Source organism: Drosophila novamexicana, unplaced genomic scaffold, assembly GCF_003285875.2.
Source record: "Drosophila novamexicana strain 15010-1031.04,08,12 unplaced genomic scaffold, DnovRS2.1 tig00001222-arrow-arrow-pilon, whole genome shotgun sequence".
Classification (NCBI taxonomy): Eukaryota; Metazoa; Arthropoda; class Insecta; order Diptera; family Drosophilidae; genus Drosophila; species Drosophila novamexicana.
In genome coordinates this window covers 898,662-922,216 of record NW_020824845.1, presented here as the reverse complement: position 1 = coordinate 922,216, position 23,555 = coordinate 898,662, and the positions used below count along the sequence as shown (strand labels likewise).

General features: G+C 42.0%; 1 protein-coding gene across 15 annotated transcripts in view; it reads right to left on the bottom strand.

The window, feature by feature from the left end:
* Positions 1–23,555, bottom strand: part of LOC115766769 (twitchin) — a 52,446-nt gene that overhangs the window by 6,293 nt on the left and 22,598 nt on the right. For 13 of the 15 annotated variants that reach the window (XM_030710767.1, XM_030710765.1, XM_030710769.1 and 10 more), the window contains 14 exons: positions 23,183–23,330; positions 22,612–22,985; positions 20,300–20,425; positions 19,468–20,167; positions 19,019–19,372; positions 17,044–18,756; positions 15,584–16,483; positions 14,668–15,431; positions 14,429–14,564; positions 13,262–14,152; positions 10,527–13,193; positions 10,178–10,459; positions 9,705–10,004; positions 149–9,622 (listed from right to left, as the gene is read on the bottom strand). In XM_030710767.1, the coding sequence (XP_030566627.1) occupies positions 149–9,622; positions 9,705–10,004; positions 10,178–10,459; positions 10,527–13,193; positions 13,262–14,152; positions 14,429–14,564; positions 14,668–15,431; positions 15,584–16,483; positions 17,044–18,756; positions 19,019–19,372; positions 19,468–20,167; positions 20,300–20,425; positions 22,612–22,985; positions 23,183–23,330 (18,829 nt within the window). The remainder of the gene's footprint in view (positions 1–148; positions 9,623–9,704; positions 10,005–10,177; positions 10,460–10,526; positions 13,194–13,261; positions 14,153–14,428; positions 14,565–14,667; positions 15,432–15,583; positions 16,484–17,043; positions 18,757–19,018; positions 19,373–19,467; positions 20,168–20,299; positions 20,426–22,611; positions 22,986–23,182; positions 23,331–23,555) is intronic. The other 2 variants (XM_030710776.1, XM_030710780.1) reach the window with 2 other exon arrangements.

The window sequence follows — 23,555 nt, the reverse complement described above, 5'->3', positions numbered from 1 at the left end:
TCTCGTTATTGATTTTATGGAAACGAGGCAAGCTATCGATCATTGGAAGTTCTCGTACTTATAAATCGACTCAGCTATTATTGCCGGGAAACCGGACGAAAAATGTGGGTTAAAATATCAGAGTGAATCGTTAAACCCAAATACTTACTCATAATGGCAAGAGCTGCACGAGTTGACTTGGCGCCAGCTTTGTTAACAGCACGGCAAACATATTCATCAGCGTCCTCTCCAAACACATCGTTAATGTTGAGGAAATGATTGTCGCCCTCAGAGTAGATGTGATAGCGAGCTCCGCTTGTTATCTCACGCGCTCCCTTATACCAGGTAATAGTTGGTCGCGGAACGCCAGTAATTGTGCATGTAAACTGTGCGTTGTGGTTTTGTATGCAATTTGCATCGCGTAGAGGCTTAACAATAATTGGAGCCGTTGCCGCCTTAGGATCTACAATCTTAACCACCTGAGAAGCGGTTGATTCCTTCGATAAGCCAGCGATGTTCTGGGCGAAAACGCGGAATTCGTACTGACGCCCTTCAATCAGATTATGGCAGTTAATTTGGTTGGCAGCGCTAATGATGGGGTTAACCCGTTGCCAGGTATCGCTGCCAACTTCACGTTTGTCAACCCAATAGCCTTGAATATGTGCACCACCATCCGATTCTGGCTTAGCCCATTCCAAATGGACAAAGTCTCCGCCAATCTCTGTGATTTCTGGAATGCCCGGCGGTGAGGGCGGATCGATTGGTGCCTTGGCACGAATTGGATTCAAGCCTTCTAATGGTGACCCAATGCCGTTCTCATTTACTGCCATTACGCGGAATATATACTCTTGGTTCTCAAGTAGGCCCTGCACATTAAACGATGTATCCTTGCAAGAGCTTGACACAGTTATCCAGTGTGGAGACGTTATATCTTTACGTTCGACCACATAATGTGTTATCCTAAGGCCACCATCGTAAGCTGGTGGCCGCCAAGCCAAGGTGCACGAGTGCTTATTAATGTGCGAAATTCCCATAGGCCCAACGGGTGCCGATGGCAGGCCAGTAATACGTGCATCAAAATGTCCTGTGGCACTTCCAGAATCATTGCTGAGCTCGATTTGGTAGTTGCCAGCGTCACTTTTAACAATATCACGTATAAATATAACAATATAATCATCAAAGATAGTATATTTGAAATGTGATTCATCAGCCACATCGGAGATAAGCTCGTTGTTTTTAGTTATCTTCACAGAAAGTGGCTGGTCGCCCGAATAGTAGATCTTGATCTTTGTATTATCGCCCTCTGGTAGATACAACTCACTCGGGCATCTGTTTATTATCGGCGGGGAGCCTACTTTAAGATATCCAGACGTATGCACAAATCCAAGTGAGTTAATTGCCTCGCAAGTGTAGTCACCATCATCGCCGGATTGTACATTTGATATGTGTAGCCTAAAAACACCTTCTTTACTATCACATGTAAATCGGCCTCCAGGTTGCATCTGTATCTCCTTTCCGTTCCTTAGCCATCTTGCTGTGGGGCTTGGTTTCCCCGAGGCAGCACATTGCAATGTAAAATCTTTGCCAGAAGGTGCTATTCTGTCCTGCAATCGCGATATCCAATCTGGTTTTTCGCCGCCCAAAACTTCGCATACTTTGATAGGCATTGTGCATAGACTTGGCTCTGACCGCCCTGCAGCATTAATGGCAAAAATGCGGAATTCATAATCGCCCATTTCGATAAGGTTGATGACAGTGAATTCGGTATCTAAAACGTTGTAATCATTACATTTTACCCACACAGCACCGCCAATATCTCTACGTTCGATTATGTAACCCGTGATACGGGATCCGCCATCGCTGATTGGCTTCTCCCAATTGAGGTCGACATAATTCTTGCCCACTTTCGTTACTTGCGGAGTGCCTGGTGGCGCGGGTACATTAAATTTGCCCTTCAGTTTGAATCTTAAGGATGGTGGCGATGGCTTACTGAAGCCGGCAGCATTCTTCGCTTTAATTCGGAATTCGTACTCGCTACCATTCGTTAGGTTGTACAATTGATATTTTGTGTCTTTTATTAAGTACTCATACGTATTCCACGAGGAGTCATTAACAATGTCCCGGTATTCAATTTGGTAACCTTGAATGCGAGAGCCGCCATCAGTTGCAGGCCGAGTCCATATCAATGTAACATTGCCAGAGTCCCAATCAATTACCTTGGGCTGGCCAGGCTCATCGGGAACAGTGAACTGATGTTTGGCTGTAATGGGTTCCGGTATTTCGAGCGGATCTGATAATCCATATTGATTCTCAGCTCGAACGCGGAAATGGTATTTATGATTAGGCTCCAGACCCATAACATCATAGTGGGTATTTCGAACGAAACTACTAACCTTCACCCATGTTCCACTGGTGTCCAATTTCTCCACAACATAGTTTGTGATTGGTGAGCCTCCATCGTCGAGTGGAGTCTTCCAGGCGAGTGTGCAAGTATCTGGAGTAATATCATAGGCATTTAATGGACCTTGTGGTGGGCCAGGTCTGTCGACAACAGTCACATGACATGATGCCGTGTCAGAGCCTTTGCTGTTTGCCAAAGTAATTGTATACGATCCAGATTCAGAGCGTTTGGCGCATTTATTGTGATATACGGAGCTATAATCATCAGTATCAAATCGGATGCGCTCATCGGGAGACACTTCGATGCCATTGATATTCCAAGACGGTACCGGTCGAGGATTCGCATGGTATGGCACTGTAATATGGAACTCTTCTCCGGCAATAACAGTCATATCGCGGATTGATAAGTCAGATGTTATCTTGGGAGCATGTGGTGGCCGGCGACAATAAATTAAATCGCTTGACGCACTGAAAGGCGATTGACCCGCTGCATTGACAGCAGCCACTCTGAATTCATATTCAGCATTCTCAATCATGTTGGGTATCTTACAAGTCAGATCTGGGCAGAGGGCATGAATGGCCTTGGTCCATTTGTCTTCGCTCAACAGGCGTTTCTCAATTATGTATCCTGTAATTGGCGATCCACCATCATGCTTGGGCTTAGACCAGGCAATGGTTATGCTGTCCTCTGTAGAGTCAATGCCACGCGGTATTCCAGGTGCATTTGGTACGTCAAATGGATGTCTTGCTCTAATGGGTTCGGAAGTATTCGCTGGATCCGAATGGCCGTATTTATTCTCGGCAATAACGCGGAAATCATACTCTTTACCAATTGAAAGATTACGTATACGCACAAATGGTACCGTACAATAACTGCTTACTTTGGTCCACGTAGAGGATCGCGCTTCTTTTTTCTCAATAATGTAATTTTGAACGGGGGAACCACCATCATCTCTTGGAGGGTTCCAATACAATGTCAAAGAATCACCCGCAAATTCATCAGCCCGTAAATTAGTTGGTGGACCAGGTCGATCCAAAACCTTTACGTTTATGGTAGCCGTATCGAAGCCTGATGGATTCTTAAGTTGCAAACGATATTGCCCTGAGTCTGAACGCTTCGAATTCTTTACCACAAACGAAGCAGCTTCATCAGTTAAGTGTTGGTGCACACGTTGGTCATCATCCAACACAGTATCATTTGAGTACCATGATGCAGTGGGTTTTGGGAAAGCCACGTATGGTACATGAATGCTAAAGTCATCGCCTGCCCGGCAAATAATATCGCGAACACCTCCTAGATCCATGTGTGGTTTATTTGGTTGCTCTTCGATCGTAATGGGCTGTGACGGCTTCGAAGGATCTGAGCGGCCCACATCATTTTCAGCAATGACTCGGAACGAATATTCTTCGCCTTCCTTTAAATCCGGTACTCTGAACACAGTTGAATGAATTGGTATGTCATTAACAGGTTTCCAATCTTTCGAATTTTTGGGGCGCATTTCAAAGTAATATCCTTTGATTTTGGATTTGCCATCGTTTCGCGGTGGCCGCCAGGATAATGTGACACTATCCTTTGTGATACGATCTGGCTTTGGTGGTTCGGGTGGGTCGGGACGATAGCGCTGCAGTTCAGCGGTCATAGGTTCCGATGGCTTGGATGGGCTACCTGGGCCAGCCTCATTGACCGCTATTACGCGGAATTCATATCGGGCACCTTCACGCAAGTCGGGTACTGTATAGCTGGTGTTCGGTGTTGGATAGTTATTACATTTAATCCATTCGCCACCGCGCTCTCTTCTTTCCACAATATATCCGGAAATCGGCTTGCCACCGCAATAGTCTGGTGGATGCCATTCCAAAGATGCTGAGCTGGGCGTATAGGCCACGACTTGCGGCTGTGAGGGCGCACCTGGCGGGTCAAATGGTGACTTTGCTACCACAGGCTTCCCTTCCAAAGCATCAGAAACACCATATATGTTTTCAGCCCTAACACGGAACACATACTTTTTGCCTTCGGTAAGTCCTTTTACAGTGTAATTAGTTTTCGGACAGTAGCCAGGCACGGGCTTCCAGTCATCAACACCGAACTCGGTAAATTCAATAATATAGCCAGTTATCTCGCTACCGCCATCATCTTTTGGTAGACTCCATTGCAATGAAATGTGATCAGGAGCAGTCTCAGTGTAGGTTAATGGACCTTCAGGTGGCGTCGGCTTGTCAACAACAACTACATCGATATCGGCAGAGTCTTTGCCAAATTCGTTAGTTGCTGTAATTTTATATAACCCAGAGTCCTGTCTGGTAGAATCGTCAATGCGGAAAATGGTTCGCTCCGAATTCGTATCATATGAGACGTTTTTCGATTCCGGCAACTTCACATCGCCACGCTTCCATTCGATCGTTGGCGTTGGTGCACCAGATATTGGTATATTAACATTGACGGGCTCCCCAGCACGAACCTTAATACGTCTGCCAACCAAGCCATCCAGATAGAGTCTTGGCTTCTCTCGCATTGGCCGAGCATTGAATGTGCTAGATGGCTCTGAAGGCTTGCTGTTTCCTGCTGCATTAACAGCAGACACCCTGTATTGATATTGATGATTTGGTGATACTCTATCATCTCTATATTCGGTTGTTGGTACAGGTTCACCATTGATTTTAATCCATCGACCAGTATTGACATCGCGTCGCTCAATATCGTAGCCAAGTATTGGTGAGCCCCCATTGCTGATGGGCTGTTTCCATTTAATAGTAATATGATCCTTATCGCTGTCAGATAATTCTGGTTTTCCGGGTGCTCCAGGTACGGTGTATTGGTTTTTAGCAACAACAGGTTGCTCCGATGTTAGTGGATCGGAACGTCCCTGCAAGTTTTCAGCCATTACTCGAAATTCGTATTTTGTACCCTCTAGAAGTCTTGGGACAACCGCATGGTTATACTTTGCGTTAACAAAGGAAACGGCTGGCACCCAACCTCCTCCATGTGTTAAGTCGCGTTTCTCAATGACATATGCTGATATTTCAGAGCCTCCATTATCCTTTGGTGGCTTCCAAGATATAGTAACAGAGTTAGCAGTTATTTCTTCATACTCTAATGGGCCATCTGGTGGACCGGGACGATCCAGAACAATTAGTTCGAAGCTACCCTCGTCTATGCCAGAATCATTACGTAATAGCAAATGATAAATACCAGAATCGGAGCGTAGACAATTGACTGTATGGACTACCGTGTGGTGTCCTATTGTGGTAATGGTCGATCTTTCATTCGACTTTAATGGATTGAATTTGTGAGTCCAAATCGCTTCTGGCGCTGGTTCGCCAATGAAATCGATATCGATGTGGAATATAAGTCCAGCCTTAATACGCACTTCATGCAGTGGTGTTATGATCTTCGGCGCCAAAAAGCGTGGCTTAGCCATTATCATTTCGGATGGCTCAGATGGCTCTGACTGGCCAGCTTGATTAACGGCAATTACTCTAAACTCATATTCTTGCCCCTCGACGAGATCCGGAACGGTTGCTGCTGTTTTGTTTGGTGGTACATGTACAACATTCACCCAATATGGGCTGCCCTTTTCCTTCTTTTGTATAATATATTCGCTTAGAGGTGCACCACCATCCGATTTTGGCGCGGCCCATTGTAGATCAACATGATCGCGATCCCAATCGGTGACAATTGGTTTACCTGGTGCATCGGGCTCATCAAACTCATTTTTAGCAATTATACTCTTGGAAGCTTCCAATGGCTCGGATTCGCCAATTGCGTTGACCGCCTTAACACGGAATAAATATTCTTTGCGATGTACAAGTCTTATCACATCATGGACAGGATGTGTACTCATGCCAGCATCTGACCATGTACCTCTAGACAAATCCATTTTTTCAATAATGTAATGCAATATTGGTGAGCCGCCATCATCGTCTGGAACATGCCATGCCAAATGGCAGCCATCCCTTGTGATTTTTGATATGTCCAGTGGACCCTTTGGAGGTGATGGCCGATCGAGAACGGTTGCATGTGCCAATGCATCAAATGAGCCGTGCTCGTTTTTTAGTATTAATGTGTAGCGACCCTCATCTGTTCGAAGTGCCGATGGTATTTCAAAGGTCAGCTCATTTTGGAAAAGATTTGACTCAATTCGGGTACTTGGCTCAATTTCTTTGCCATTGAATAGCCATTTGATGGTGGGTCGAGGAGAAGCTTCTATTGGAAGCGTCCAACCCAGCCGCTTGCCAGCATGTACAGTTATGTCATCTAATAGCGACTTGTCGAAGAATGGAGCCAGGAAACGAGGCTTGCAGACAATAGTACCAGAAGGATCGGATGGATCGCTCTGTCCACCACGATTTACAGCGATTACCCGGAACTCATACTCCCCGCCATCAGTTAGATCGGGTATATGGGCCTTTCGCTCATCGCCGGGTACCACAGCAGCCCGCTCCCATTGCCCGAATTTGGGTCTCTTTTCCACAATATATGAAGTAATTGGTGCGCCACCATCACGTTTCGGTGCGGCCCATTCCAAGTCCACAAAGTCTTTACCCCAATCAGCAGCTTGTGGTTGACCTGGCTTATCCGGATGCGAGTATGGGTCCTTAGCCGTAATGGCTTGGGAAGTAGTCAATGGTTGAGACTGTCCTTGCTTGTTTACAGCACGCACTCTAAAGTTATAATCATGGTTTTCAATGAGATTGTCAGCACGTACCTCAGTGCCAGCACATTCGCCAACTGGTACCCAGCGCATTGCTTCATTATCCATTTTCTCAACTACATAATGAGTTATCTCGGAACCGCCATCATCTTTGGGTGGTCGCCACCGTAACGTCATAGAGTTTTTGGTGACTTCATCGCCACGTAGTGGACCTTCAGGTGCAGTTGGTACATCTAAGACTGTCACTTTCACAGTATGCTTATCAATGCCATTAATATTACGAGCAACCAAAGTGTACAATCCCGTATCTGCTCGTTTAGCATCGATAATTCGTAATTTTGTACGATCTTCGTAATTTGAAATTTTCACACGATCTGTATTTATAACCATGTTATCTTCATGAGTCCATTCCTTGCATGGAATTGGCTCTCCACTAACTGGTACATCGAATTCAAATACGTTTCCAGCTCGAGTTTTAATGTCTAACATGAAATTCCTATCAATCTTTGGTGCCACGTTCTTTGCACGCGCAACATGAGGTTCAGTTGCATCGCTAGGAACACCCGGGCCAGCTTTGTTCACAGCCCTTACACGGAATTCATATTTAACACCTTCAATCAAGTCAGGCACATGTCCGCTGGTTACATCGCCATCGATCTCTGCGCACGGTTCCCAATTTGGTGAGTATTTATCACGCTTTTCAATTATGTAACCGCTTATTGGGGATCCACCATCGCTTTCAGGCCTTGCCCATTCTAAGTCAACAAAATCTTTGTCAAAATCTTTAATTGATGGTGTACCTGGTTTGGTAGGCTCGTCGTATGGGTTTTTAGCTTCAGTCGCGTGAGGTGTGGTAAGTGGATCTGATGTGCCCTGACGATTCTTGGCACGTACTCTAAACTTATATTTATGCCCTGGCGTTAAGCCCTTTACTTTGAGGCTGGTGACTGGTCCATCTGTCTCCCCGGCTGGTACCCAGCGGCCAGTTGCTTCATCCATTTTTTCAACAACATAGTTTTCAATAGGCTGACCGCCATCATCGTCCGGTAGATTCCAGTTGAGCGTGCATCCTTCTGCATGAACATCCTCCACCTTAAGTGGGCCATTCGGAGGTGATGGCTTATCAATAACAGTTACCTTAACGTCAGCACTGTCTTCACCGTTATAGTTTTCAGCATGCACTGTATAGAGACCAGAATCAGAGCGTGTCGCATTTGTAACTTTCAGCTTGGTATTGTAATCGACATGGGTAACCTTGAGATTATCTTTCGAATATACCTCTTTCCTTTTAAGTAGCCATTTAGTTTTTGGTGCTGGTTCTCCAGAGACCTTGCAATCAAATGTAAATGCTTGTCCAGCCTTGATACGGACTTCGATTAGATTGGAGCGATCAATAACTGGGGGCTTATTGCGTGATTTTGCTACAATTGGAGCCGTTGCATCAGATGGCTCACCTGGACCAGCGGCATTAATAGCGCTAACGCGGAACTCGTAGGCTTCACCTTCAGTTAGATCAGGAACAGTAGCTTTGCATTGATTTGCTGGAACTTCCAGTGCCTTCTCCCACTGTCCATATTTGTCTTTCTTTTCAACAAGATAACCAGTTATAGGAGATCCACCATCGTTGAGTGGAGGTGTCCATGCCAAATCGATGTGATCCTTATCCCAATCAGTTGCCCTTAGATTTTCCGGTTTACCTGGTTCGTCGAACGGATTTTTGGCAATTATCGATTCCTCGCCAACTAACGGAGCTGATTCGCCTTCTGCATTAACAGCTGACACTCTAAATTTATATTCATTGCCGGGCGTAAGACCCGTAATGTCAGCCTGAGGCTCCGTTGATCGGCCGCATGGTAGCCAACATCCAGTTTCGGGATCTAACTTATCGATTTGGAAGTACTCAATTGGGGTGCCTCCATCATCGTTAGGTCGCTTCCATTTCAGATGACATCCTTCCTTATGCACATCAGATATTTGAAGCGGTCCATTAGGTGGCGTTGGCTTATCGGTAATGTTGACGTTGATAAGCACACTGTCTTTGCCCGAGCTGTTTGTTGCTGTTACTAAATATTCTCCGGAGTCACCTCGCTGAGTTGGTCGAATTACTAGTTTGGTGTAGTAGTCAGGTGTTTCGATTGTAGTGTTCTTTCCAGATTGCAATAGGTAATTCGAGAATTTCCATTCCACCTTTGGTGCCGGTTCGCCCGTAATAACTGCATCTAACTTTAGAGCGGTTCCTGCCGATATCGTTACGTCGCGTAGGTTTCTTCGGTCTATTTTGGGAGCCAGGTAGCGCGGCTTTGCAATAAATGTCTTGCTCGCCTCAGAGGGCTCGGATTGGCCGCCCTTGTTTAGGGCAATTACTCGGAACTGGTATTCATTTCCTTCAATAAGACCATTGACAGTAGCGACTGGTGCAGGAGAGTCGGTTTCCAAAGCCTTATCCCATAGTGGACTGTACTTGTCTTTAATTTCAATAATATATCCAGTAATGGGTGATCCACCATCGCTAGCTGGTTCATTCCATGAGAGCTCTGCTTTATTGGCAGTCCAGTCAGTAGGTTCTGGCGCTCCTGGTTTTGAAGGTACCGCTGTAAAGTACACGTTTATTAGATTCCCTTCTTCCACATCAACTTACAAGCTACAGAAAATGCATTCTTCATATATACTTACTGAATGGATCCTTAGCGATAATTGATCCCAAAGTTTCAAGTGGTTCAGATTCGCCTTCCTTGTTCACTGCCTTCACTCGGAACTTGTACTCGTGACCAGGTATCAGGCCATCAACTGTTATTTCTGGTACATCACTTTTACCTACAGGTAACCAAACACCTGTATCGGGGTCGAATTTTTCGACCAAATAACTGTCGATTGGCTCGCCGCCATCATCTTTTGGTTTTTTCCATTTCAGTTTGCAGCCGTCCTTGTGAATGTCGGATACTTCCAGCGGGCCCTCGGGCTTGCCGGGCTTAGCTGCAATTTTTTAATAGAATGATTATTTATTTTTATATTTCAATTAGAAAACAAATGAGATCGTTAATTATTGCTCCGATTTTAAGTTACCCACCCCATCGACAAAAAAAAATTAAGAGGTATTTAATTTAAAGAAGGCCCGAGTATAATCAGATATACCAGTATGTACTTACTTATGATATTAATCTGAAATTCGACTTGATCTTGACCATAAAGATTATGCGCGGCAATTTTATATAATCCGGTATCCTTTCGCTCTGGATTACTGTTGATGTATTTGGTGTTGTAGGGAACATTTTCGATTTTGCTTACGGGTGTCGAGTAAACGATTTTGCCATTTTGAGTCCAACTTATTTCGGGAGCTGGTTCACCACTGACATTAATATCCAGGAAAATTGGCTCACCTGCCTTGATATTATAGGTACGTATATTTTTGCGGTCAATCTTTGGTGCCACTGTTGAAATTAAATATAACATATTTGAAAAATAAGAACTAAAATAAAATAAGAACTAATAACTTACACTTTCTTGGTCTAGTTATGACCGATTTGCTCGCATCCGATGGTTCGCCAGGACCAGCTGCATTGATGGCCTTAACTCTAAACTCGTACTCGCAGTTTTCGTCAAGGTTTGGCACTGAAGCTTTGCATTCCTCACCGAGCGCAGGGGCGTTAATTTCCGCTCCTTTAATCCATTTATCTGTGCCCTTTTCACGCTTTTCAACAACATAACCGGTAATCGGTGATCCACCGTCATTAAGTGGTGGCCGCCAAACCAAATCCACACGATCTTTGTCCCAATCAACTGGCTCCGGAGTGCCGGGCTTGCCGGGTTCATCAAATGGATTCTTTGCAACTATAGAATGCTCACCGACTAAGGGTTCTGATTCTCCTTCAGTATTTACAGCTAGTACTCTGAATTTATATTCGTGACCGGGCTCTAAGTTACTCAATTCAGCGAATGGTTCCTTAAAGCGACCAGAGGGTAGCCAGCGTCCGGTTTCCACGTCCATTTTTTCAACAACATAGTGTTCTATAGGTAGACCACCATCATCCAGAGGTGGGTTCCATTTCAGCTTGCATCCTTCTTTGTGAACATCTGTCACACGTAGCGGACCTTCTGGTGGTGCAGGCTTATCCAGAACCGTTACTTCAAATGAAGCTTCATCATGGCCCGACTCATTTTCGGCTTTAATGGTATATTTACCGGTGTGTAATCGCTTTGCAAAAGGTACGGCTAGTTTTGTGCGATACGACTCAATGTCAATATTGTAGTCATCGTCATCAATGCGGGCTTTATTATGGAACCATGTTTTGCTTGGTGGCGGCTCGCCAGAAATCTTGATGTCATAACGAATATGTTGGCCGGCCTTAACTGTGATATCCTTAATATTGGTTCTATCAATTTTGGGTGCTGCGAAGCGATCCTTGGCGGTCATTTGGTCTGAGGCTTCGGATGGCTTACTTTGACCTGCTTTGTTAACAGCTTTTACGCGGAACTGATATTTGGTGCCTTCGATTAAATCGTTAACACGAGCTTTGCAGTCGGGCGTATTTGTTTCCAAAACCTTTTGCCATTTCCCGGTATTATTATCTTTCTTTTCAACAATGTATCCAGTAATAGGTGCACCTCCATCGTCGTCGGGAGCACGCCATTTAAGATCTGCATGATTTGCTGACCAGTCGGTAATTTGTGGCTTACCAGGTGTATCCGCGGCATCGTATGGATTTTTCGCCGTGACTGGAGTATCTGTTACCAGAGGCTCTGACTCTCCTTCGGCATTCACAGCCTTAACTCGGAATAGGTATTCCTTGCCTTCAGTTAGACCAGTAACGTCCGCTTCAGGTGTTTTAGTCGTTAGAACTGGTACCCATCGACCTGTTTCTGTATCCATACGCTCAACAACGTAATGTTCTATGGGCTCGCCACCATCATCGTCTGGCTTATCCCATTTCAAGTGAACGCTTTCGGCTGTAACATCGGACACGGCCAAAGGACCATTTGGCTTGCTTGGCTTGCATAATACTTCAAGCTCGACCTCTACGGTGTCTACGCCGGAATCATTTTTAGCTGTCACAATGTATGTACCTTTATCGGAACGCCTAACTTTTGGCATTATAAATGTTGTTTTGTATTCCTCGTTCTCAATTTTGATCTTGTCGCTGGTCTTAATTTCGGCTCCATTGTAGGTCCAAGCTATTTTGGCTGGCGGTTCTGCTTTAACAGCTGCATCCATGTGCAACATTTGACCGCTTCGCATGATTTTCTTTTGTAAGTTCTTTCGATCAATATGGGGCTTCAAGAACCGAGGTTTCGCTACAACCGATTTAGAAACATCGCTGGGCTCGCTGGGACCAGCCTTATTAACAGCTACAACGCGAAACTCGTATTCATGTCCTTCTTCAACAGCCGTTACAGTGCCCTTGGGTTTGTCACCAGGAACTGTAGCCGCGTCTATCCATGCGCGTCCGGATTTGTCACGCATTTGGATTATGTATTTCTGGATAGGAGCACCACCATCGTTTTTGGGTGGGTCCCAAGCTAAGTCAACAAAGTCCTTATCCCAATTAGTAGGCTCTGGTCGACCAGGCTTGTCTGGCTCATCAAACGGATTCTTAGCAATAACGGGCTTATCTGTTTCCAGATCCTCAGACTCTCCCTCTTTATTGACAGCGCGAACACGGAATTTATAGGGCTTGCCCTCATGTAAACCAATCACCTTCGCTTCAGGCTCGGCACTCTTGCCACATGGAAGCCATTGGCCAGTATGTGGATCAAGTTTTTCTATTTCATAATAGTCAATTGGTGCGCCACCATCATCTTCAGGCTTTTCCCATTTCAGCTTACAGCTGTGCTTTGTCATATCATTGACCTGCAGAGGACCCTTTGGCTTACCTGGCTTGCCCAATACAGTCACATCTAGTTCGGCAACGTCCTCGCCGACCTCATTTGTAGCTTTAATAGTGTATTTGCCACTCTGAGGACGTTTGGCTCGCATAACAAAGAATTTCGTATTATAGTCAACATTGTCGATTTTAATTCCTTCCTCATCACTGATCACAGGTAATCCATTGAACAGCCATTCCACCTTTGGAGCTGGCTCACCCTTAACATTAATATCCAAGCTGATCGATAAGCCTGCTTTCACAATAACAGGCTTCAGGTTTGTTCGATCTATATGTGGCTTCACTGTTCAGAATAAACACAAAAAGAATAATAAATGGCCATGATAATTATTATGCTTCAAAATAACTTACGGAAGCGCGGCTTTGCCGTATGCCAATTGGTTTGCTCTGATGGTTCCGAAGGACCAGCTTTGTTTACAGCGCGAACACGGAATTTATATTGCTGACCCTCTTCAAGCTTTTTCACGACACCCTTGCAAATTGGACCTTCTGTTTCTGCTGCTTTTATGAACTCCCCAGAATCTTTGTCCATAACCTCAATGATATAATTTGTGATGGGAGTGCCTCCATCACGGATTGGCGGTTCCCATTTTAATTTAACATGGTGCTCATCCCAATCCTCAAGTTCTGGAAGGCCAGGTGGTGCAGATATATCAAATGGATTCTTAGCAGTAATGGCCGATTCTGTTTCGAGTGGTTCTGATTCGCCCTCTTCATTAAGGGCCTTAATTCTGAATTGATATCGATGATTTGGATCCAAGCCTTTAACATCGAACTCTGTCTTCTCGGGATCTACAGTTCCACATGGTACCCATTTACCAGTTGCTGTATCCATTTTTTCGATAGCATAGCCTGATAGAGGCACTCCTCCATCGTCTTTGGGTTTCTTCCATTTCAGCTTGCAACCCTCTTTATGTATATCAGACACTTCTAAGGGTCCTTCGGGCTTTGCCGGCTTATCTAATATAATTACTTCAACTTCAGCCTCGTCAACACCATTTATATTTTCAGCTTTAAGCTTATACACTCCACTGTCTTTCCGTGTTGTGTCCAATAATACTAGTTTTGTATTATAATCTTCATTATCTAATCGCAACTGTCCACTAGGTGTTACTTCTTTTTCCTTGAAGGACCAAGTTAGAGTAGGGGCCGGCTCTCCTTTAACATCTACATCAAACTTAACCGTTTGGCCAGCTCGTACTTTCACGGGCTTCATTTTTTCGCGGTTTATAGTTGGCTTCACTATAATTAGTGTATTATTTGATATTTTATATGAATAAATATTTGACTAACAATAGACGTACAGAAAGTGAAATTAAAGAAGCTCTACTACGAGCATTGATGGCAAATAAAATTAATGTTTGGCTTAACATAAAAACAAGCATATGCATATACGTACCAGAAATCAAAAATGAAAAAAATAAATATTATAATATTATTCAGCAAATAAGCAAATCATTATCTCTCATTCTATTAATATTTTAGCTGAAAAAAGTATTCCAAAATGTGTTTTCTTACGATTTCTTGGCTTCGCCAAATGAGGTTCCGTTGCATCGCTGGGCTCACTTGGTCCGGCCTTATTGATTGCACGGACACGGAATTGATACACGTTTCCTTCGGTAAGGCCATCGACAGTTGCCTCAGGTGCAGGCGTCTAAATATTGTATATAAGCATACAATTTTTGCAATTTATATATGTAGATGTACAAATGCTGTACTTAATCACACAGAATACTCTGTATAAAAGTAATACTTACATTCGTAGTGAGGACTTCATCCCAAATGGGTGAAAATTTATCCTTCTTTTCAATTATATAGCCAGTGATTGGCGCACCACCGTCGTCCTTTGGAGCCTCCCACTTTAGCTTTACCATATGCTCATTGTAATCATCTATCTTTGGAGTACCTGGCTTACTGGCAGCATCATATGGGTTCTTTGCTAATATACTTCCATCGGTCTCTAGAGGCTCGGATTCACCTTCCTCATTGATGGCTTTAACCCTAAACTGATATTCATGGCCTTCCTGAAGGCCCTTGACATCAAATTCGGTATCATTTCCGGAGGCTCGACCGACAGGTACCCACCGGCCTTGTTTCTTATCGAATTTTTCGACTTGGTAAGCCGTGATGGGTTTACCACCATCATCGTCGGGCTTTTGCCACTTCAATTTACAACTATCTTTGGTAATATCTTTAACAGTTAAAGGACCCTTTGGTTTACCGGGAGGAGCCAAAACATTTACTTCAACGTCTGCTTCATCTTCACCATGTTCATTTACAGCACGAATCTTATATGTGCCCGTATGCTTTCTTACAGTATCAATAATAGAAATTTTTGTATTGTGAGGAATATTTTGAATTTCGCAATTGCTTGGCAGGTCCTCAGGCTTGAGTTCTTTGTCGTTTTGGTACCATGTTATTGTTGGAACAGGTTCACCGCGTACATTCACATCATACTTTATGGGCTTACCAGCGCGAATTAACAGGGGCTTTAAATTAATCCTGTCTATGCGAGGTTTCACTATAAAACAAGGCACACATCTATTAGTAATCTTCATATGCTATATGAGAACGTATATTCAAAATATTGTATCTTGACTCTATGTCTTCAAAAAGATCATAGATTTACTCTGTCAGTCAATCAATATACACAAACAGACGATATATACTTACATTTTTTGTACTTGGCCACCTGCGGAACGCTCGCGTCTGATGGTGGAGATGGACCGGCTTTGTTGACAGCAATGACACGGAACTGGTATTCACCATATTCTTGCAGACCAGCAACTGTAGCTTCTAATTGGTCACCAGGGATTTCCAAAGCCTTTTCCCAATCTGGCTTATTCTTATCCCTCTTTTCAATGATATATTTTTGTATTGGGGCACCGCCATCGTTTTTGGGGGGTGTCCATTTTAGGCTGATGCTCTGATTATCGTAATCAGTTACTTCCGGGGTGCCTGGCTTATTAGGTTCATCAAATGGATCCTTGGCAACAACTCCTACAAGCGTTGTCAGGGGCTCAGATTCGCCCTCCTCATTGACAGCAGATACGCGGAACATGTATTCGGAACCGGGATTTAAGCCTGTAACATCAAAGCTTGGCGGTTCCTTTTCGCCTGGCGAACGGCCAACCCTGACCCATTTGCCTGTTGCTGTGTCCATTTTTTCGACAACATACTCCTTGATAGGTACGCCTCCATCATCATCCGGTTTTTTCCACTGCAGCTTACATCCAGTTGCTGTGACATCGCTGACAGCAAGAGGTCCTTTCGGAGAACTGGGCTTACCAAGAACCACTAGCTCAACAGTCTCGCGGTCAACCCCATTACGGTTTTCCGCCTTTAATGAGTAAAATCCACTGTCCTGGCGCTTAGCATTCGTGATAACAAAGTCCGTGTGATAATCTACGTTCTCAATACTTATGCGATCCCCGGTTGTTAGCGGAATATCATCACGCCAACTCCAGTGCAGTTCGGGTACGGGCTCGCCGGTAATATCAACCGACCACTTGTGTGTACGTCCGCTTTTGATTGTCACTCGCTTGAACGTCGATCTATCAATTTGTGGCTTAACTATAGGTTTATACGACAAGAATTTTTGTAATTCAAAAACAACGTTAGCTTCAAGTCATAATATTTGGGAGAATCATTTCTAATTTATTAAAATACGTACATAATAAAAGCGCTAGCAGTGAGGCAAATGTGATATGCTGTAAAAATAATTTATTTTAGCGATATACTAAGTGCATAAATATTATCAAATGTTGAACATATATTCGAGATTTTCAACCTTGATCCCACCTATCTTAGCCAATGTCCCAGAACAGAGAACTTTTCTTTTTTTTTTGTTTTGAGCCATGTTTCATACTGATTTTGTTTAAGCGTTCAAAGAGAAGGTTTGGAGTTTATTTTATTAAGATCTTTATGAAAAAAGGAACTACGAATGGCTGATGGTCGAACATATATAATACGATCATGTTGTGTAAAAAGCTGTTGCGCACCAATTCTGAAAGCAATATTTCTTAGCATATGCATTGATAGTATGTTAAGCCAAAGCAAAATAAATAAAACGTGCTACAAAGAGATTATAGGTGCAGCCAAGCTTCATTTATGTACCTTATAATATAACTTACGGTTTTTATGCTTGCAAAGATGATTGTCAGTTGGTTGAGAAGGTTCCGAAGGACCAGCCTTATTGACTGCACGCACTCGGAACTGATATATCATTTTTTCCTTAAGGCCCTCCACCTTACATTCGGGTGTTGGATCCTCTGTTTTAGCTACTTCACTCCATGTAGGCGAGAATTTGTCCTTAATTTCAACAACGTAATGGGTAATAGGACGTCCGCCGTCAGATGGTGGGCGTTTCCACTTAAGCGAGACACTCTTATTATCATAATCATCAATTACGGGTTGGCTGGGTGGGCTTGGTGGATCATAGGGATTCTTGGCAAGAATCGCGTCGGTTGTCTCCAGTGGCTCGGACTCACCCTCTTTGTTGATAGCTTTGACGCGGAATTTATATTTTTTGTTTGGAGTAAGACCCTTAAAGTCAAATGAGGTTTCGTCTGGGCCAACTTCGCCGGAGGGTATCCAACGTCCAGTCTCTTCATCCATGCGTTCGAGGGCATATCCCGTGATTTCACAGCCACCATCATCTGGGGGTCTTTTCCACTTCATCTTAATGCGATGAGCACGAACCTCTTCTGCCTCAAATGGACCACCTGGTGCTAACGGACGATCTAAGACCACAACTTGTGCTTCAGATTCAATTGTTCCCGAACTGTTGGTCAATACCAGCTTATATTTGCCAGTGTCATTACGCACAGATTTTTTGATAGTTATCGATGAGTTGCGTTCAAGCTGTTCGAGACAGATACGCTGATTATCAAACTTGAGAGGTTCATTGGACTTTATCCAACTAGCTACTGGCTCTGGTTCTCCATCGTATTTAATATCATAGCGTATGGTCTGTCCCTTTTTCACAGTAATATTTTTAAGACCATCACCAACAAGAAAAGGTTTAACAAATCGGCATTTGGCTATAATGGCTTTAGTCTTGTCGCTAGGCTCGCCAGGACCTGCCCGATTAACAGCACGGACTCGAAATTCGTACTGTTGGCCCTCCTTAAGATTTTCAACTGTGCCCGTTCTAGCATCTCCCGGCACTTCTTTGCCGGGTACCCAATCGTTTGAAAATTTCTCTTTGTATTCAATAACATAGGAGGTAATTGGATCGCCACCATCACTATCTGGTGCCTCCCACTTAAGATCAGCGTGATCCTTATCCCAGTCAGTAAGGTCAACGGCCTTGGGTTTGCCGGGCTCGTCCCATGGATCTTTCGCAAGTATGGAGTTTTTAAATGTTGCCGGGTCAGATGGACCAAGTTTGTTTACAGCACGAATGCGGAATCTGTACTGCTTCTTTGGCACCAAGTCATCAATCTTTTTGAGACGTGGTTCATTTGGTAGAACCTCAGCGACAGGTTCCCAGCCCTGTTTTTTGCTCAAGTCTTGCCGTTCGATGACATATTTTGTAATGGGAGAACCGCCATCATCTGCCGGTGGCTTAAAGTTAACCACGCACGATGTTTGATATACGTCGGTAACATCAACATCTTGTGGTGGCTGTGGAACGTCTTGGCAAATAATGTTAACATCCTTAGTATCTTCGCCTTGTCCATTTGAAATTTTGATTTGATAAGGTCCCGATAAATCCCTTGATGGTTTTTTAATTTTAAACGTGACTTTATCATCGGTTATCGCAACCTCGACATCCTTGACAGGCAAAGGCTTTCCGTCTTTAATTAATTTTGCCTCCACTGGTGTTTGCTTAGTACCGCTTACTATATAAACACAGATATAAATATTGAAATATATACATATACAGACAAACGAAAATAAACATGTATTAGCCTAATTATTGCTATCCAAAAAAATATATTATACAGATATATATATTCTTGATAATAAGTATCGATAGCCAGATCGACATAGGCGTAGTCGTCTGTCTGTCTGTTTACACTTGAAAGTTATCCGAATAAGATCGACTCGGCTATTGATGCTGACCAAGAATATGCGATACACAATTGTGTTATTATTAATTACCTTTGTATGGCACCTCAATGACAACTGGCGCACTAATTGGTTCTGCAAACTCATCCGGACAGTCAATATTAGGTCTGCTTTCCCCCTTTCGTACGGAAAGCTTACACGTTGATGTTAGCTGTCCTGATTCACAGGTAATTTCACCTGCGTCGGATAAGTCTAGACCGTTGAAAACCAGCTGGTGTTTGCCACCGCCCAAGTTCTTGATTTCAATGCGCTCGTTGGGTACTATTGGTTCGCCATTGAACTTCCAGTCGCATGGGGCTGTCTGGTCCTGCAGCTCGACATCTAACACTAGTTTTTCTCGCTCCACAGCATCAGTGTCCTTAAGTTTCTTGTTAAATCGGTTTTGATCTTAAATATAATTAATTGACAGCAATTAAAACATATACTTGTGAAGCTTTAAGCATACCATTATTATGTAAGTTCATTTCGAAATGTTTACTCACAGTTTATGATTATCTCTGCATCAGTCTGATCAGCATTGGTTGTACACTTGAACTGACCGGCATCAGTTACTTTACAATCCTTGATAATAAGCTTCCGCTTACGGCCATCCTTGACGACTTGCATTCGCTTGTCTGGCTTGATTTCCTCACCATTGCGGAACCATTGAACATCACCTTGAGCATCGTCAATTTCGCAAGCAAGCGTTACTGTGTCCTTCTCAATGCACTGCTGTGATTTGAGCACCTTGACAAATTTATATGGGTACTCTACTATCTTTAGGGCACATTCCGTTTTATCTGGTTGCTTGTCCAATTGGCATCTGTATTGGCCAGCGTCCTCCAAAACTGACTCTTTGATAATAAGCTTTAGATTGCCATTAATGTCTTTCGAGATCAAATAACGTGGATCATCAGATTCCAGCTTTTGGTTGTCCTTAAACCAGCTGACATTCGCCATGCTGCTGCTAACGGAGCACTCCAGAGTCGTTTCATGCCGTGTAAAACCTTCTAGTTTCTTTTTGAGAGGCTTTGTAAATGTATATGTGGGATCAGCTTCCTCGACATTAAGGAATGCCGTACTAGACACACCGCCGATCTCAATTGTGTATTTTCCACTGTCTTCTACCTTTGGTGTACTAATTATCAGCTGATATGTATCATTCTCCTGTTTGAATTTGAATTTGCTGCCTGTAAAAACCTCCTATTAGAAGTTAATAATTTAAAAAAATTAATATTTTTTAAATAAATGTTCAGCTATGTAAATTGAAAATATTTATAACAGCTCCAAGCCATTAATAAATTTCACTTTTATTCATAATGACGTAATACTTACATCCTTTCGGAATAGCCACTTGGGTTTGCAGTTGGGTTTGCTGAATCTCGCCTCGAATACAACCTTCTTATCCTTGCCTTCCTTAGCGAACTGATCGATCAGTGGACTAAGGAAAGATTCTACCTTCTGTTGTTGTTGTTTGTTGTTTGTTTATATATATATATATATATATATATATATTTTTTTTTTTTTTTTTCGTTGTCAAAAATGGGTAAAGACGTTAAACGACAATAAATTTGATATACGATTAATCAGCATTCATTCTCAAATGCAATTTATAAGTAATAAATAGCAGAGATATGTGGACATTCATAAACGCCAAGTTTTTGCCGTTGCCGTTTATTCTTTGTCGCAAAACATATATGTGCTATTTATAAACATTAGGTACTGGTGCCGCTTATGATAATGATTAGAGCAATATCATTTATTAAAAAAATAATAGTAATGAAATTAAATGAAACAAAGATCCAAAAAACAATATTTTGTTAATCAGCCAAGCGAAAGGCATTTTTTATAAGTAAGTACCTGCACACATTTCTCTTTCAAGTATTTCAATAAATTGTGCCCATTCACATGTGATACACTAATAGTTATTAAATACATATGTACCCACATATAATATTTCTATATATACATATATACACATTTTCAAATGAACCACAACTTATTGTCATACTAAGCTTACGTGTTCTATACATATATAATTGTACTTTAATATTTGCACGTTGTTAAATAACTATGCAGATTTGAAATTCGCTAATCTGCATATTATTGGACAAAAATTAATAAAACCCATAAGGTTAGTTTCGGCTGTGTCGTATATCGAATTATTATTTATTTATTGATAACCGATAGCAAATTTATCGAGTACTTTTCAAAAAACAACTTTTTTAATGGTAATATCTAATCTTATGGATGATTGAATAAGGATGTATGCAAATATGGATCACAGATTTATGTAAAAATATGAGTGTAAAAATAGAGACATATATATGAATATATGTATCTCATTCTGTTGTATTATAAGTATAACGCCAAATAGGTAACAAAATTCAAATGCCCTGTCAAAGACGCTAGCAGAGAAGAATAAGTAAATTAACAAGAAAGCTTATTCTATTAAATTCCAAATTAATTTTTGAAAACTGTACCGATAAAGGTTTTAGCTTGGCTCTTCTGAAAAATAACGAAAAATAAAAATCCGGTTTCAAACCAAAATCGCCAAAAAACAAGAGTTTACTTTTGACTAGAAAAATTAATTTGTAGTACATTAAAATGTAAATTATTGATTGAATTTATATTTGTGGGTTATAAGTATTTAAGTAAATATCTCAGAATTGTAAACCGCACCTCCTCACGTCGAAACGGATGCAACGTCGGCCAATCGGGGATCAGCTCAGCTAGGGATGGTCTACGTGATGTTGGCGCCTGTATTGCATATTACACAACATACATAGTGAAGAGATAATGTAGTACTTATAACATTACCAATTGATTTTGCAATTTATTTGCGAATATTCTTCTTTAAAAACTGCGAAATTGACGGTTTAATTGAACGGCTAACTAATCTAAAAATTCATTTTTGAGTTGAGTACCAAGTTGCCAGTACCAATTTGGCTAACATGTATATAGTATCTTTTTTCAATATTGTTTCATGAATTGAGCAATATGATCTGAGGTTGTTGAAATAGTAGGCTTTAGTAAATAAATTAATTTAGCTATTTTTAATTTTCTTTTGTAAAACTCTCTGTGTAAGATTTGTTACGAAATGAAGATTCTGCCAAGCTTATACTAATATATAAAATTGTTAAGCTATCAATATGCATATGACGGTCTATAATTTAAATGGAGTTTTGCCTACGGCTAAATAAACGAAATTAAAATGTAAATTACTCAATTTAAAATTTGCTAAAAATTGTTTAAAACTAAATTATGTATTAGTTACAAACAAAAATGAGCAAAAGCTTTGATCTCTGGGACAGACAGATATATAGAAATTAAGGATCAGAAAAAAACTAAAATTAACGGAAAACTTTGGTATCTGGGACTGACAGACAAATATGTAGATGTAACAACTTGATATTGGCTGCGGATAATTAAATCCATACTGCAATTTTAATAGATAGGTAATGCAATATATAATATGAAAAAATATATTAAAGACGATAGGTAATTTTTGTAAATAGGCTATCAGTATATCAATATTTTCGCGTTTCCGCTTCCGCGATCAGCAACTTTTAAGGGATTACCACAGTATAGCTCTATGAGTAAGTAATAAAGCAAATGAAGTAAGCCGAAAGCAATCTGCATCTTACCCTTTCGACTTTCTTTAAAGCCGGTAATGGTTTTTCAGTTTCTTTAAGATCGCCCCAATTGGGGTCTTGTTCTTCTTTGTCCCATTTTTGATAACGGCGTTTCTTTAACATGGCACGGAAATCCATGCCACTGGAATCGGAGACATATAACTGCATCTCGGCCGAGTCCTCGCCGTGTATATTGGAAACAACAACCTTATATTTGCCCTCATCGTTGGGCTTGCACTTACGCATGCATAATGTGATTGTGTTCGTTTGTCCATCTGTGAGGAACTTATACCGACCACCTTCAATAATCTCTGTAACTCCTTTGTAGAATTTGAATGTGGGAGCTGGGTTACCCTCGACACCAACTGTAAGGTAGGCCGTCGAGTCTACGAAAATACATGGGTACAAAACAAAAGAGGTTTACATAATGTATTGGTTAGCCACTCGTGCGAGTACACAATAGTGCATATCCACACATTTACTATATACTGATACATATACATACATACCGTATCTTAATCGAGTACGTGATTTTTTTTTTGCTTTTAGAACATTGTTAACTATGTACGAATGAGATACATACCTTCAACCGCGGAGTATGACTCTTGAACATCGATAATTGTGGGTGGACCACCATCGCCGATATCGCGCAGTGGCGTAGATGGTTTATTTATAAGATCTTCTAAATCCTGAACGCTGGGTCTGCGCACATCAATAGAGGGACGTCTCCGCTTTTGTGGGTAATTACATGATGATTACGATCAACAAAAATGGGCGGAAAGTGTTTTCAGACACAAACAGAAAAAAACATAAATATAGAAAAGACAGATAGTTAATACATTTTGTACTTTTCAGTGAATAAGTACATAGCATATTCAAATCGTGAACATTGTTATTCACTCGCCAAAATACGGATTATATACAAAAGAAAAATCAAAACGCATACTGCATACTGC